At 42.0% G+C, this 16,372-nt stretch overlaps 1 protein-coding gene across 1 annotated transcript; it reads left to right on the top strand.

Annotated features, from left to right (window-relative positions):
* Positions 1-825: 825 nt before the first annotated feature.
* Positions 826-16,002, top strand: LOC110227384. The gene is made up of 4 exons (XM_021021472.1): positions 826-1,246; positions 9,747-9,965; positions 15,332-15,459; positions 15,643-16,002. Exons 1-4 carry the CDS (start codon positions 826-828, stop codon positions 16,000-16,002), a joined length of 1,128 nt encoding a protein of 375 aa, XP_020877131.1.
* Positions 16,003-16,372: the final 370 nt, after the last annotated feature.

The raw sequence follows: 16,372 nt of genomic DNA, 5'->3' as shown, positions 1-16,372 counted from the left end.
AAAAAGCTTTTTACGAATTAGGAAAAAAAACAGAATAATTAAAAAAAATCATAAAACCAAACCAAACATTAACTCAATTTAGGGTTTAATTGTTTTTCCCCTTTTCACAGACTTGAGTCTGTTTCTCTTCTCCTTCGTCGATTTTGAGTGGAAACCCTAGCAATCTCTCCTTCAATCCGCCGCTCCTGCAAACTACGGTGAGTATTCCGTCTGTGTTGATTTCGTGTCGATATGCTAGCCTCCGTGGGTAATCGTTTCTGACTTTTTCTCCCTTTTCTCTCTTCTCCGGTGGTGACAGTTCTGCGTCTCCGGCCACATAAACGGCGGCGAGGCTGCAGGCTGCAGGCCTTTCTTACTTCATCACGGTTTTTCTTATCTCGCGGTGACAGAAACTCGGCTTCGGTGTCATCGTTTTCTCTTCAATTCACTGGAGGATTTTTAGACTTTCAAATTCGATTTCTTCATTCAACAGTGTCTTATTACCCATATCGGTGAGAACTTTTCCCATTCAAATTTCAATGTAGATTTCAATTTAGATTTCAATTTTGATTTCAATTTTGATTAACCCTTTTTTTTTTTTTTTGCAGATCGACCACCGTCATCTGAGTACCTATAGTGTTCTTCCAGTTTCCGGTAAGAGTATACCTATTTTCGTCGGATTCTTTTTTTGTAAAATTATTTCGCGCCTTTTCCAATTACATGACCACATATTTTGTTGAAGTAGCTGCAGATTTTTTTTTCATGTTTTTGTCTTTATGCAAATTGCTATTTACTTAGATCCTCTATTTTGCTAAAGCTCTTAATTTTATTTATCTATGTTTAGGGATGGCATCCTCCAGTACCATCTTCAAATATCCTCCTCGCCTCTATGACGAAGGAAAATCTATTTTGCAACATCATAGCATGAACCACAACTGTTATTTGTCGAAAATTGGGCTCATTCGAGAAGGATTAGGTCAGGACGTCTGGGACAAATTGAAGGAATCATCTCTTGGTGTATTTATAAAGCTTGCTGATGCGGAATACACATGGGCTGCAAAGAAGGTTCACTTTATCCTCACAAATCAGCTGCGAGTAAACAACTTGCATGAGATTTGGTCTTTGATTGATGGTAGACCAATCCGATTCTCTTTAAATGAGTTTGCGGATATAACAAGCCTAAACTGTGGTGTTATTGAGCCGTCAGACATTTGCCAAGCTGATCACAGTGAGCTTTGGGAAGCAATGAAAGTGGGAACCTCTGACGGTCCTATGTTTACAGAGCTGCAAAAGGTGATGGATTTTAGCAAGGCGTGGGTGTTTGAAAAGAGAATGATGGTTGCTAGGTTGTGCTTATTATTGATATCTCTGTATTTTACCTCTTTTTAGCACACATTTCTTATGCATTTAGCTTAGTTTCCTCTCTGTTTCACTGCATTAATAGTCCTTTTTCATAAGATTTTCATCACTTAGTACGATTTGCATTGCATGGCATAGCATGTTGCATATTGGATGAGTTTTAGGTACTTTGGAGCTTATTTGGGACTTAATGGAGCAAGGAGGAACCAACACGACCTTGGAGCTAGACTTGGGATCGAATTGGAGAGGAATGAAGTCGTTCAAGATCACCTGGGAGCAGTCTCGACCAGACAGGCTCGACGTCACGTAGAGATGGACGCCAAGAAGCAGCCTGGGAGCAGTCTCGACCAGACAGGCTCGACGTCACGTCGAGATGGACGCCAAGAAGCAGCCTGGGAGCAGACTCGACCAGACAGGCTCGACGTCACATCGAGATGGACATCAAGGCGCCACCTTTGAGAATCACATGGTCTCGACGTGGTAGGCTCGACGACACGTCGAGTTGGCCTCCACCGACTCTCTATTTTGTCCTGTAGCCAATTAGGGCAACCTAGTATTTCCTATAAATAGGGGTACATGCTATTGTCCAGCGGATATTCCTTTTACCCAGCAGATATTCTTCTTTTCTCTCATAAACCCTAGTTTTTGTAATCGTTTTTCCTGTTGATCCTTTGAGTTTTTGGATTTCGTTTCTTCATCAAAGTTGTAGATCTGCCTCTTATCTATAACATACTTGCTTTTTAATGATTTCTGGGTTTGAAACGTTTTCTGGGTTTTTATGCATGATGTTCTTCAGTGTTCTTGAGTAGTGGATTAGGGTTCTTGAGGATGGGATAGATTAGGTGTGGAATCCTTAGTATATTTAGGTGGTTAAGTGTAGAATTGCTTGATTTCCCTTCTGGTTTAGTAGATCTTAATGCTATTTCCTCTCTGATCAATTGGAAGCTGATCTCAGACATTTCCACACCCAAAAGGTGTTTGATGAAATGTCTGAACCAACTATTCCAGAGATTTGCATACTCTAGCCCAAGAGATTGGATGTTTAGAATGCTTATTGACTCTATTAGATTGAATCTTAATGCCTGCTAGGTTATATTTCTTCAATGAGAATTGAGTATGAAAGTGATTTAGCTTGAGAATCTCTGTCACGAGAGTGGATTGATTTGAATTCGAATCTATTGTCTAGGGATAGCTTGATTGAGTTTGTTAACCACCTAGGTAGACTAAAGAGACTGCCATAATCGATTACCCCATTCCTCAGGACCCTTTATCTCTATTGATTGTTTAAATCTTGTTTCTGTTAGTCTCTGTTGCTTAGCTCGACCTGTTAGGCCTAGATCGTTTCTCTGCATTGTTAGGTTGCTAGTTTCTTTTCCAAAGCTTATGCATGATAGTTTCTGGTCTTTAGTTTACTTCTTGCTCTTGTTTACTTGCTGTTTAGTTCTTTTTTTATGCTTTTAAATTCGGTATTTGCATGATAAATTGGTTGCTTAGGATCAATAGAAACACACAAAACTGTTTCATAATTGGCTTGACTTATCTGCTTTCTGTTTCATATCTTGAATGTTTGCAGTCACACTGAGATTGGATTGATAACCTAATATACTACAATGGCATGTGTATTAGGGATTGATACCTGTTAGAGAGAGAAATCTTAGTATCAATTTGGCGCCGTTGCCAGTCTTGTGTTGCATTGTTCCATTTAAGATTTCAGAAACGTTTAAGATCAAGTTCTTTCTATACCTTGGTTACTAACTCTTCATTTCATCTACTTGTTTTTGTGCTCCAGGTACCATCTCGACGACACGTCGAGACTGCCACGTCGAGACTGCCACATCGAGACTGCCACTCTGCATTGTTAGGGACCATCTCGACCTCACGTCGAGACTGCCACATCGAGTCTGATCACTCTGCATGCAAACTCGATCTAAAGGCTCCAACAACCTCATCAGCTACAAAGACAACATCAACCAGTTAGCTCGTGAGTTAAGAGAAGGTAGAGCCCGAGACTACTGTGAACCGCACAATCCAGTCGCCATGGAACCACAAGATCACGATAATCAAGGAGTTGGTATACCACGGAACATTGGTGATGGTGATGCACCACGCAACCATCAACAGAGACAGGGCATCGTTCCACCTCCTGTCCAGAACAACAATTTCGAGATCAAGAGTGGATTGATCTCAATGATTCAAGGTAACAAGTTTCATGGGTTGCCTCTGGAAGACCCCTTGGATCACTTGGATAACTTTGATAGGCTCTACAGCCTCACCAAGATCAATGGTGTTAGTGAAGACAGCTTCAAGCTACGTTTGTTTCCCTTCTCGCTGGGCGACAAAGCACACCACTGGGAGAAGACACTACCTGCTGGCTCCATCACATCTTGGGACGATTGCAAGAAGGCATTCTTAACAAAGTTCTTCTCCAATTCCCGGACTGCACGTCTACGAAATGAAATCTCCAGTTTTACACAGAAGCAGTCTGAATCCATTTGTGAAGCCTGGGAGAGATTCAAAGGCTACACTATACAGTGTCCACACCATGGTTTCAAGAAGGCTTCACTACTCAGCACACTCTACAGGGGAGTTTTGCCCAAGATCAGAATGTTGCTAGACACTGCCTCTAATGGGAATTTCTTGAATAAGGATGTTGAGGAAGGCTGGGAGTTGATAGAGAACTTAGCTCTATCTGATGGTAACTATAACGAGGATTTTGATCGCTCCAACAGAAGCATTGGAGATCCGGATGCAAAGCATACTAAAGAGATGGTAAAGGCTCTCAATGACAAGCTGGATCAATTTCTGCTTACTAACCAGAAACCAGTCCACTATATCACTGAAGAAGAGTACTATCAAATCCAAGAGGGGGAGAACACTCAGGCTGCAGAAGTCAGCTACGTTCAGAACCAAGGTGGCTACAACAAGGGCTACAACCCCTATAAGCCTGCTCATCCTAATCTCTCTTACCGGAGCACGAATGTTGCAAACCCTCAAGATCAGGTTTACCCTCAGCCACAACAGAACCAGTCCAAGCCATTCATACCGTACAATCAAGGCTTTGTCCCAAAGCAGCAGTTTAGTGGCGGTTATCAACAATATAATCCACCACCCGGTTTTGCACCGTAACCCCAGCTAGCTCCACCTGCCCAAGATCAAGACATGAAGCAAATGCTTCACCAGCTTCTACACGGCCAAGTAGCTGGTGATAAGAAGCTGGCTGAGCTTCAAATCAAGATTGAGGCTCTAAACTCCAAGGTGAAGTACATGGAAAGCCAAGCTGCTTCTACTTCTGCACCTACACACCCCGGACAACTACCAGAGAAAGCTATTCAGAATCCGAAAGAGTATGCTCATGCTATTCAACTCCGCAGTGGTCGAGAGCTGCGTACTCGACCTAACCAAACTCCTGTCACTGAGGACAGTGAGATTCAAGATGGGGAGGATTCTCTTCAGAATGAGACTCAAGTAGAAGACACCACTAAGCTTGACCAAGATGCTGTACCTAGGGATCAAGCTAAGAGCCCCCAGATCAAAGAAACTGTTGTTGATAAGAGTAAGAAGAAAGTTTTCGTTCCACCACCCTACAAGCCCAAAATACCATTCCCAGGAAGATTCAAGAGGGATATCATTGAGAAGTACAGAGCCATGTTTGCTAAACACATCAAGGAGATTGAATTAAGGATGCCTCTCATTGATGCTTTCATGCTGATTCCGGATTCTCACAAATACTTGAAGGACATGATAATGGAGAGAATTCAGGAAGTACAAGGAATGGTAGTGTTGAGCCATGAATGCAGTGCTATCATACAGAAGAAGATTATACTGAAGAATCTTGGGGATCCCGGCTCATTTACTCTACCTTGTTCACTAGGCCCTTTGTTCTTCAACAAATGCCTATGTGATCTAGGTGCATCAGTCAGTTTGATGCCACTCTCAGTAGCAAGAAGACTCGGGTTCATCAAGTACAAGTCTTGCCAAATCCAACTAATCTTAGCCGACAGATCCGTACGAGTCCCTCATGGTATGTTAGAGGATCTACCAGTCAGAATAGGAAAGGTAGAGATTCCTACAGACTTCGTTGTTTTAGAAATGGATGAAGAGCCAAAGGACCCTCTCATACTAGGGAGACCTTTCTTAGCTACTGCTGGAGCTCTCATTGATGTCAGAAGAGGTAAGATCGACTTGAACCTCGGTGAAGATTTCAAGATGACATTCGACATCACTAAGACGATGAAGAAACCTACTATTGACGGACAAGTGTTCTACATAGAAGAAATGGATCGTTTAGCTGACGAACTACTTGAAGAGCTTACTGAAGAAGACTACCTACAGAGTGCTCTTACCAAAGACGGGAAAGAGGGGTTCTTACACTTAGAGACATTGGGGTACAAGAAGCTGCTAGACTCCCATAAGGAAGAAGAATCATCAGAATACTTTGAGCAGTTAGAGGTGCCAGTAGCAGAAGTCAGTACAGTGGAAGAAGACATTTCAGAACAGTCTCGACCTACCTGCTCGACCACACGTCGAGTAGGCCTTCCCAGCCCAATTCCTGAAGAAGTCAAGGAAGCAGACTCGACCTGCAAGCTCGACGACACGTCGAGATGGCCTTCTCCTACCTCAGATGACTGGTCTGAGCTCAACGCACCTAAAGTAGACCTCAAACCACTTCCGCAAGGGCTAAGGTACGCATTTCTTGGAACAAACTCTACTTACCCTGTGATCATTAATGCTGCATTGAATGATGATGAAGTGGATTTGCTGTTGTCTGAACTTAAAAAGTATAGAAGAGCAATTGGTTATTCATTGTCTGATATAAAGGGAATCTCACCTAGTTTGTGCATGCATAGGATCCATCTCGAAAACGAATCTCATTCTAGCATTGAACCTCAAAGGAGATTGAATCCTAATCTGAAAGAAGTAGTTAAAAAGGAGATACTTAAACTATTGGAAGCGGGTGTAATCTACCCTATTTCAGATAGCACTTGGGTATCTCCGGTTCATTGTGTGCCTAAGAAAGGAGGTATGACTGTTATAAAGAATGATAAAGATGAATTAATCCCTACAAGAACTATAACAGGACATAGAATGTGCATTGATTATCGAAAGCTGAATGCTGCATCTAGAAAAGATCATTTTCCTTTACCATTCATTGATCAAATGCTTGAAAGGTTAGCTAATCACCAATACTACTGCTTTCTTGATGGATATAGTGGTTTCTTTCAAATACCAATTCACCCTAATGATCAAGAGAAAACCACTTTTACTTGCCCTTATGGAACCTTTGCTTATAGAAGAATGCCTTTCGGATTGTGTAATGCACCTGCTACTTTTCAGAGGTGTATGACTTCAATATTCTCGGATTTAATTGAGGAGACAGTGGAAGTCTTTATGGACGATTTCTCTGTCTATGGCTCCTCTTTCTCCTCTTGTTTGTTAAATCTATGCAGGGTTCTACCAAGGTGTGAGGAGACCAATCTAGTGCTGAACTGGGAAAAGTGTCACTTCATGGTCAGAGAGGGTATAGTATTGGGACACAAGATATCAGAGAAAGGGATTGAGGTTGATAAGGCCAAGATAGACGTCATGGTGCAGTTGCAGCCTCCAAAAAGCGTGAAGGATATCAGAAGTTTTCTAGGTCATGCCGGCTTTTACAGGAGATTCATCAAGGATTTCTCAAAGTTTGCTAGACCACTTACTCGACTTCTCTGTAAGGAGACCGAATTCATCTTTGATGAAGAGTGTATGAGAGCTTTCAACTTGATTAAAGAAGCTCTAGTGTCTGCTCCAATCGTCCAAGCACCAAACTGGGATCATCCTTTTGAAATCATGTGTGATGCTTCAGACTACGCGGTTGGGGCTGTGCTGGGTCAGAAGATAGATAAGAAGCTCCACGTTATCTATTATGCAAGCAGAACCTTGGATGATGCTCAAGTGAGATATGCTACAACAGAGAAAGAGTTGCTGGCTGTAGTCTTTGCATTTGAGAAGTTTAGAAGCTATTTGGTTGGATCTAAGGTTACTGTCTATACAGATCATGCAGCTTTGAGGCACATCTATGCTAAGAAGGACACCAAACCTAGACTGCTGAGATGGATTTTGTTACTTCAAGAGTTTGATATGGAGATTGTTGATAAGAAGGGTATAGAGAACGGAGTAGCTGATCACTTGTCCAGAATGCGGATTGAAGATGAAATCCCTATAAACGATTCAATGCCTGAAGAGCAGCTGTTAGCCGTCAAATGCTATAAAATGGTGTACAACAAGAAGGAATTCGATGAAGCATTGGCTGTAGAAGAAGAGAAATTTCCATGGTATGCTGACTTTGTAAACTACTTGATCTGCGGAGAAATCCCCAAATACCTTGATGCTTACCAGAAGAAGAAAATCTTTAGAGACATCAACCACTACTACTGGGATGAACCTTATTTGTATAAGAAGGGTACTGATGGCCTATTTAGAAGGTGTATTGCTGAAGAGGAAGTTCAAGGAGTGCTGGAACACTGTCATGGTTCAGCTTATGGCGGTCACTTTGCTACCTTCAAGACAGTACAGAAGGTTCTCCAAGTCGGCCTTTGGTGGCCTTCCATGTTTAAAGATGCACATGGATTCATTGCTAAATGTGATCCCTGCCAGAGAATGGGGAACATAACTAGGAGGAACGAAATGCCACAGACCCCGATCCTGGAAGTTGAAGTCTTCGACGTTTGGGGAATTGATTTCATGGGACCATTTAATCCTGCTTCCTATGGTAATAAGTACATCCTAGTTGCTGTGGACTACGTCTCCAAATGGGTTGAGGCCATTGCATCTCCAACCAATGATCATAAAGTGGTCTTAAAGCTGTTCAAGAGCATCATATTCCCCAGATTTGGTATCCCTAAGGCTGTGATCAGTGATGGAGGTTCTCATTTCATCAACAAGGTCTTTGAGAGTCTGTTAAAGAAGCACGGTGTGAAGCACAAGGTAGCTACTCCTTATCACCCTCAGACTAGCGGGCAAGTAGAAGTATCCAACCGACAGATCAAAGCCATACTTGCTAGAGTTGTTGGTGTTTCAAAGAGAGACTGGTCTACCAAGTTAGATGATACACTTTGGGCTTACCGGACTGCATACAAGGCGCCGATAGGAAGGACGCCATTTCAGATGCTGTATGGGAAGTCATGTCATCTTCCAGTTGAGGTAGAGTACAAAGCAATCTGGGCTACTAAGTTGCTGAACTTGGATATCAAAGAAGCTCAAGAGAAGAGATCTGTTGACTTGCACGAACTTGAGGAAATAAGGCTTGAAGCTTATGAGAGTTCAAAGGTGTACAAGGAAAGAACAAAAGCTTTCCATGACAAGAAGATTTCACCAAAGGACTTCAAGGCGGGAGACCACGTGTTACTATTCAACTCTAGACTCAAGCTATTTCCCGGAAAGCTCAAGTCTAGGTGGTCAGGTCCTTTCACTATCAAAGAGGTTCTACCATTTGGTGCGGTATCGCTATTTACTAAGGACGGGTCAGAGTTTAAGGTGAATGGTCAGCGGCTTAAGAAGTATCTCGCAGATAGCGTCATTCCTGAAGGATCTACGGTTCATCTTCAGGAACCTCAACTCGCCTAAAAGAGTAGTAAAGTCAAGCTAAAGACTTTAAACAAGCTCACTTGGGAGGAAGTCCCATGTCTATCCTTGTAAATATTAGTTATTTCCTTGTTATTTTTGATGTTTTTGCTTAAGTGTCTCAGGATAAAGCGTTTTAAGGAAGCCAAGGCGCAAAACAGAATGGGTGGCCTTGTCTCGACCTGCCCTACTCGACGTCACGTCGAGCTAGCCCAATGGACCAACTCCAAGCCTTAAACGAAGCCCAACTCGATGCTAAGCGAAGCCCAAGACCACCAAGCCTTTTAAATCGAGTCAAACTTCCAACAAGTCAACCTTGGAGCCAAAATTCAAATTCAAATCCGGTCAATGAGTCAACTCGACCCCACGTCGAGCCCACCACCTCAAGATCGCGCAAGGAATCTTCCAGAATTCAAATTCAAACTCGCCGCGTCCTACTCGACCCCACACGTCGAGCCCACACGTCGAGACAACGCCAAAACCGTTCAAAATTCAAATTTGAATCCCAGATCCGACAATCCCTGCTCCCACACGCTCCACCCTTGCTTTTGGTCTCCTTGGGCGTCTTTAAAAGGGAAGAAGCACTCCTCATCTCTCTCACTCTCTCATTTCTTCAAATTCTCTCATTTTTTTCACCTAAAACTCTAGTTCTCTCATTTCTCCCTTGCATTTGCGTTTTAGAGCTTTTAAAGTTCTCAAACTTTGGTTTTAAAACTCGATTTCAAAGTTTAAAACTCACTTCTCTTCTTTTAAAAACTCTATTCTCTGCTCATTTGATCTACTCTGCTCGTTGTGTTCTTCTTTTGAAGGAAACACCATGGATAGTGACCAAGAAAGAAAGAAAATTGCTGCAAGAAACGCTGCACGTGGTTTTGCTATTATCAACAAGAGGATTCCAGCCTCTGCTTGGACCGGTCATGCCAATTTCGTGAGAGAAGATAGGCCAGAACATGAAGGAGGAGGCTCCTCGAGCTCAAGAACTGACGATGCTGAACGTCTTGCTAGAAGGAGAAGAGAGATAAGCCGTGGTAAGAGGATTAAGGAAGCAGATTTCGAAGCCACACCTGAAGAAGAGGCTGTTGAAATGGAGGAAGAAGAGGCTGTTGAAACTGAAGAAGAGATCACACCTGCAAAGCCCGCCAAAAGGGATAGAACGAAGAAGAAGCCTCCTACTCCTGAGGAGTACTATGCCTACCTAAAGTCACTGGATTTCGAAGGCACAAGACATCCTCACCGAGAAACGATGGCTGCTTTGGGAATTGCTGAAGATGTGGACTACCTTGCTGAGATGTGCGGTTTAAAAACCTTCCTGGGGTATAGTTTTGAGGGTTATCAAGTGGAGACCTGCCAGCTCCTAGCTACTCTCAACGTACACTTCTACGCGGATGATCAAGAAGAAGAGAATGGGAGAGGTTTTGGGTACATCACATTCTCTGTCAAGGGAAGAGACTACTCGCTAACGATTAGGGAGCTTAATCTCCTGTATGGATTCCCGAGCAAAGAGGGATTGGTGCAAGATTTCGATAAACGCAAACTTCAAGCCTTGTGGAAGACGATAGCTGGACCTGGAGATTACAAACCTTCGAAAAGAAAGAGTTCCTCTATTAGAAGCCCAGTGGTGAGGTATCTACATCAATCCATTGCTAGCATGTTCTTTGCAAAGAAGATCACCGGTACCGTAAGCGAAGGTGAGCTGCAGCTTCTGGACTTAGCTCTCCTATTCACCTTAAGAAACACTAGAGATGGAGCAGAAATGGTGGGAGATAGAGGAAACGCTCCTCTAATCGCTGTGTTCTTGGATCATTTATTGGGATACAAGGATTATGCTGCAACAATGCATAGGACAGGGCGCAAGGGAAGCTTGACTATTGGCGGAATTCTGACACCGATTCTGGTAGCTGCGGGTATAGACGTGGGAACAGGCGATGCTTCCCCAAATTGGATCGATATGGCATACTTAAGGAAGAAGGGCTACCTTGATAAAACAGCTCCTGAAGGCGTGTTGCTCTATGTGTTCAACCACCCTGAAGAAGGGGATTCTAGGCTGCTTCTACCATGCACGAATCACACCACGATTAGGGCTGGTGAGAACATCGACTTCGGGCCACCATCCTTCATTCTTTACGATTCACAAGTCGCCCCTGCCTCCCCACCGCCTCAAGCAATGCATGAGGACGACCAGGAACACACCCAAGACGCTCCTGATGATTATGCACCAGAGCGGTTCTTTTTCGAAGAATACAAAGCCCCTAGGCAGACCAAGAGCGAGAGAGAAGCTCACAAGCGCATAGGACTCCTGCAAGGGTTGGGAAAGTTTCAAGGGAAGGCAATGCGTGGATTGTCAAAAAAGGTAGATTCCTTAACCACAATGGTGAAGAAGATGGCGATTCAGATCACGGAGCTGCAAAAGAAGTCCAAGCATTCGCCACCGTTATCAGAAGAGAGAGGTACTTTGAGAAGAAGCGGTTCCACAAGCATGGCTCCAAGACACCCGGTCAAGGCTGATCCTCCCAGATATTCATCCTTTGAACAACGCCAGAGGGAAAGCCAAGAGGAGTCTGCACAACTCCCTAGACATTCGCAAAGGCATCGCAATAAGCGGAAGGTTCGGCGGCCAAGCCTAGAGGCAGACTCGACCATGGAGCTCGACGACACGTCGAGTCTGCACGTCGAGCCTGCTCCAGAGCCAACAAATCCTTCTCAGACGCAGACGGGCTTTGACAACGAGCAGGAACCTCCAGAGTCAAGCACAGCTCCTTCTTACACGCAGGAGAGCATGGATGAGTTCCTCGACCACTACTTCGCCTAAACCCAAAGTATCACTCATCCCTAAACCATTGTATTATTTCATTGCATTAGTGTGTTTTTCCGTTTAGCTGTTTGTTTCTCTTGAGCTCTCTTCTGAATTTTTATTACACAAGGGACTGTGTAATTTAAGTTTGGGGGAGAGTCCAAGAAGTATTTGATGTTGTGTTCTGTTTTCTTATTGCATAATCATCTAAGGCATAGAAAAACCAAAAAAATTTGAAAAATTTCGAAAAATGTAATACAAAAGAAGAGTGTTCATGTAGTTCACATTGCCATTTTAATACTGTTTTAGTATGTTTTCATTTAGGACTGTTGCATCATGCATTTGCATCGGAGATTATGATGATTATAACCTTGTAAATATGCCTAGTCACTAAGTAGAACTCAGTGCCCTGGTTGTTAGTTCTCTAATGCATAATCGACTGAACTTGAAGTAAGACCGCACCATCTTTTGAATTCAACGCTTAACTTTCTTGTTTTTAGTCGAATCTCGCTTTGATCTGATGCCATTCCCTATCTATTTGAACTTGAATTTTGACTTATAATTATCATGCTGTGCATTGTGCTATGAACTCATGGATACCTTAAAATACTTGGACTTTCTTTTACCTTTTGATCACTCTTGCTAGTCCAAGTAGCTGACTCCCATCTTTGGAGCAGTTATTCCCCACCCTTAGCCTTAACCTTCTTTCAAGCCATTTATCATTTGTGTGTGAATGTGAGGCCTTATTCCGATTGAGCTTGGTAGAAAGTGTTAGGTCTATAACGACAAGGATAGTATCTCATGTAGTTCTGGTTCACGTTATCTGGACCAGATAGGACTAGGTGGGTGCTTAATTCTGGGTTTGGGTTGTGTTTAAAAGAAAGAAAAGGTTGTGTTCATCATTGAAAGAAAAGAAAAGGGAAAAGAGTCCTAAGGAGAAGTAGCTAAAGTAAGAGAAGTCTAGTAAAGGATTTGGGTGTGCTATAAAGTAAAGGAAAAAAGGGTTCTGTAAATAGCTTAAAGAGTTTGGGCAAAAGCCTTGTGTTTATAAGAAGAAAGAAAAGGGAACCCTAGTTGTTAAAGAAACCTGATCCGCTAGACAGAGTAGTAAGAAAGCTTCTCCTAGGATAGAAAGCAAAGAAAAGAAAAGGGATGATTTGAGTAAAGTCTGTAAATGCTTTGAATGCAAAAAGGGTAGAGTTAAGTTCATGATTCTGGGATTAGAAATAGGACCTCTATTTGGGTTGATATTGATTATATTCTGGGTAGATGGGGTCTTATCCTTGTATGCATAACTTGATACTCACCTTTAGCATTCTACTAAAGCTCAATCATTCTTGAGAGATCCCCTGTTGCGATTTAAACCAGAACTTTAAGGGACCATCTTTGTCTCTAAAACCTTTACCCTTTAGCCAAATGTGTTCATATCCATTGCATAGTATGATTCACGGTTCCCACTTAATAAATGTTAAAGGGAATGTGCAGATTTGAATGCTTGATTAGATTAAGACAGAGGTTAGGTTGAGATGTGAAGGAGATGGCTAATGTTTTTAAGTAAGGATCAGTCAACCTTGCATTCTATAATAAGCAACCTGGACATTGAATTCACTTACTCTATATGCATGTTTTGGTTCTGAGTCTCCACTTTCAAACCTCTTCTCCAGCTTGGTTCTATTTGTTTGCTTGAGGGCAAGCAAGAGCTAAGTTTGGGGGAGTTGATATCTCTGTATTTTACCTCTTTTTAGCACACATTTCTTATGCATTTAGCTTAGTTTCCTCTCTGTTTCACTGCATTAATAGTCCTTTTTCATAAGATTTTCATCACTTAGTACGATTTGCATTGCATGGCATAGCATGTTGCATATTGGATGAGTTTTAGGTACTTTGGAGCTTATTTGGGACTTAATGGAGCAAGGAGGAACCAACACGACCTTGGAGCTAGACTTGGGATCGAATTGGAGAGGAATGAAGTCGTTCAAGATCACCTGGGAGCAGTCTCGACCAGACAGGCTCGACGTCACGTAGAGATGGACGCCAAGAAGCAGCCTGGGAGCAGTCTCGACCAGACAGGCTCGACGTCACGTCGAGATGGACGCCAAGAAGCAGCCTGGGAGCAGACTCGACCAGACAGGCTCGACGTCACGTCGAGATGGACATCAAGGCGCCACCTTTGAGAATCACATGGTCTCGACGTGGTAGGCTCGACGACACGTCGAGTTGGCCTCCACCGACTCTCTATTTTGTCCTGTAGCCAATTAAGGCAACCTAGTATTTCCTATACCTAGGGGTACATGCTATTGTCCAGCGGATATTCCTTTTACCCAGCAGATATTCTTCTTTTCTCTCATAAACCCTAGTTTTTGTAATCGTTTTTCCTGTTGATCCTTTGAGTTTTTGGATTTCGTTTCTTCATCAAAGTTGTAGATCTGCCTCTTATCTATAACATACTTGCTTTTTAATGATTTATGGGTTTGAAACGTTTTCTGGGTTTTTTTTATGCATGATGTTCTTCAGTGTTCTTGAGTAGTGGATTAGGGTTCTTGAGGATGGGATAGATTAGGTGTGGAATCCTTAGTATATTTAGGTGGTTAAGTGTAGAATTGCTTGATTTCCCTTCTGGTTTAGTAGATCTTAATGCTATTTCCTCTCTGATCAATTGGAAGTTGATCTCAGACATTTCCACACCCAAAAGGTGTTTGATGAAATGTCTGACCCAACTATTACAGAGATTTGCATACTCTAGCCCAAGAGATTGGATGTTTAGAATGCTTATTGACTCTATTAGATTGAATCTTAATGCCTGCTAGGTTATATTTCTTCAATGAGAATTGAGTATGAAAGTGATTTAGCTTGAGAATCTCTGTCACGAGAGTGGATTGATTTGAATTCGAATCTACTGTCTAGGGATAGCTTGATTGAGTTTGTTAACCACCTAGGTAGACTAAGGAGACTGCCATAATCGATTACCCCATTCCTCAGGACCCTTTATCTCTATTGATTGTTTAAATCTTGTTTCTGTTAGTCTCTGTTGCTTAGCTCGACCTGTTAGGCCTAGATCGTTTCTCTGCATTGTTAGGTTGCTAGTTTCTTTTCCAAAGCTTATGCATGATAGTTTCTGGTCTTTAGTTTACTTCTTGCTCTTGTTTACTTGCTGTTTAGTTCTTTTTTTTATGCTTTTAAATTCGGTATTTGCATGATAAATTGGTTGCTTAGGATCAATAAAAACACACAAAACTGTTTCATAATTGGCTTGACTTATCTGCTTTCTGTTTCATATCTTGAATGTTTGCAGTCACACTGAGATTGGATTGATAACCTAATATACTACAATGGCATGTGTATTAGGGATTGATACCTGTTAGAGAGAGAAATCTTACTATCAATTATTTGTGGCAGTACATGGCATACATCACGGATCAAGAATCCCTTTGTCTAGTGCTAGAAGAGTTCTTGATCCTGTGGGTTTTGAGAAATATCCTTGGGGTCGAGTGGCTTTTGATAGTCTAGTAACCTTAGTGAAGCTTGTTAAATATGACCAAGAGTCCTATGTTATTCACGGATGCGTTCATGCTTTGCTGATTTGGTTGTATGAGAGTGTCCCAGGAATAGGAGAGGATTATGGGATGAGAAGACCTACATTGACGGGTGTTCGACTACTCGATTGGCAGTCAACTCGGAAAGGTATAAAGTTAAAAGAATTCCTCATAAAGGAGAAGACTAAGCATGGTCAGGTTAGTTTTTCTTTTTTTTTACATCACTAGTTAAAACAATTTTTGGTTTGTAATTGTTTTGCAAGATTGGCACAATTGTGTCAAGTTTTTCTTTTATTATTTCATGTTACCATAGTTATATAAATGGATTAGTACCTAATAAATTGATTAAACATGTTTGTCCTTTTTTCTTGTTTAATGCAGATGCGTGTAAGGCACATGATTCCTGTTTCAGAGGATAACATGTACCCTAAATGGGGAGATGCGGATGCTGATGCGAATAAGGATCAATTACTAGACAACCTGATTAAAGATATCATCAATAACCAGTTACCTTTGAATGCTTGGGATGGTGTGGGCTCTGTTGTTGTGGCAAACAAGAATGTGGCAAAGAAGAAAAGAAAATTAAACATTGAAGCTGAGGTGGAGAGTAGTATCAAGTGCCAGAAAAACAAAATGAAAGTGGCTGTCCATATTGCAGAGGAAGATGAAAAAATCCCAAATAAGAAGCAGAAAACATCGAAAGAATATGTGGAGGTATATTGGTCACAAATCTCTTTTTAATTATTTGGGAGATTTACTCAGATGTTATACATTTTATATGAAATTACCAGAAACATACAGATCTTTTTTTTATTACTATCATATTTCGGGTATATTTTTTATACCCAGCGTACCCTTGTTAAACGTTACAGGAAAAAACGTAATTACAAAGAATGCCACTGCCACGTCAGCAAAGCCGCGTCGCCACGTCAGAAATCGCTGACGTGTATTAATGAACTTAGCCGTCGAGCGATATAGCGGCAGTGACGGCTGAGTTACGGTATGTTGCGGCTGATTTATGAAAAATAGCTGAGTTATGAGCAAACGGCTGACTTACGAGTATAACCCAGCCTGGAGTTACGGCTGACTTACTGAAATCTGTCTGAGTTAT

Source organism: Arabidopsis lyrata, assembly GCF_000004255.2.
Source record: "Arabidopsis lyrata subsp. lyrata unplaced genomic scaffold ARALYscaffold_6, whole genome shotgun sequence".
Taxonomy (NCBI): Eukaryota; Viridiplantae; Streptophyta; class Magnoliopsida; order Brassicales; family Brassicaceae; genus Arabidopsis; species Arabidopsis lyrata.
This window is presented reverse-complemented; position numbering and strand designations above follow the sequence as displayed.

Bases quoted from the DNA above. Each gene is read 5' to 3' on its own strand.
- LOC110227384 (XM_021021472.1), top strand. From the start codon at position 826: ATGGCATCCTCCAGTACCATCTTCAAATATCCTCCTCGCCTCTATGAC. The intron at 9,966-15,331 runs GTAAGAGGATTA...AGAGTGTCCCAG, and splicing joins GAGAAGAGAGATAAGCCGTG to GAATAGGAGAGGATTATGGG. The intron at 15,460-15,642 runs GTTAGTTTTTCT...TGTTTAATGCAG, and splicing joins AGAAGACTAAGCATGGTCAG to ATGCGTGTAAGGCACATGAT.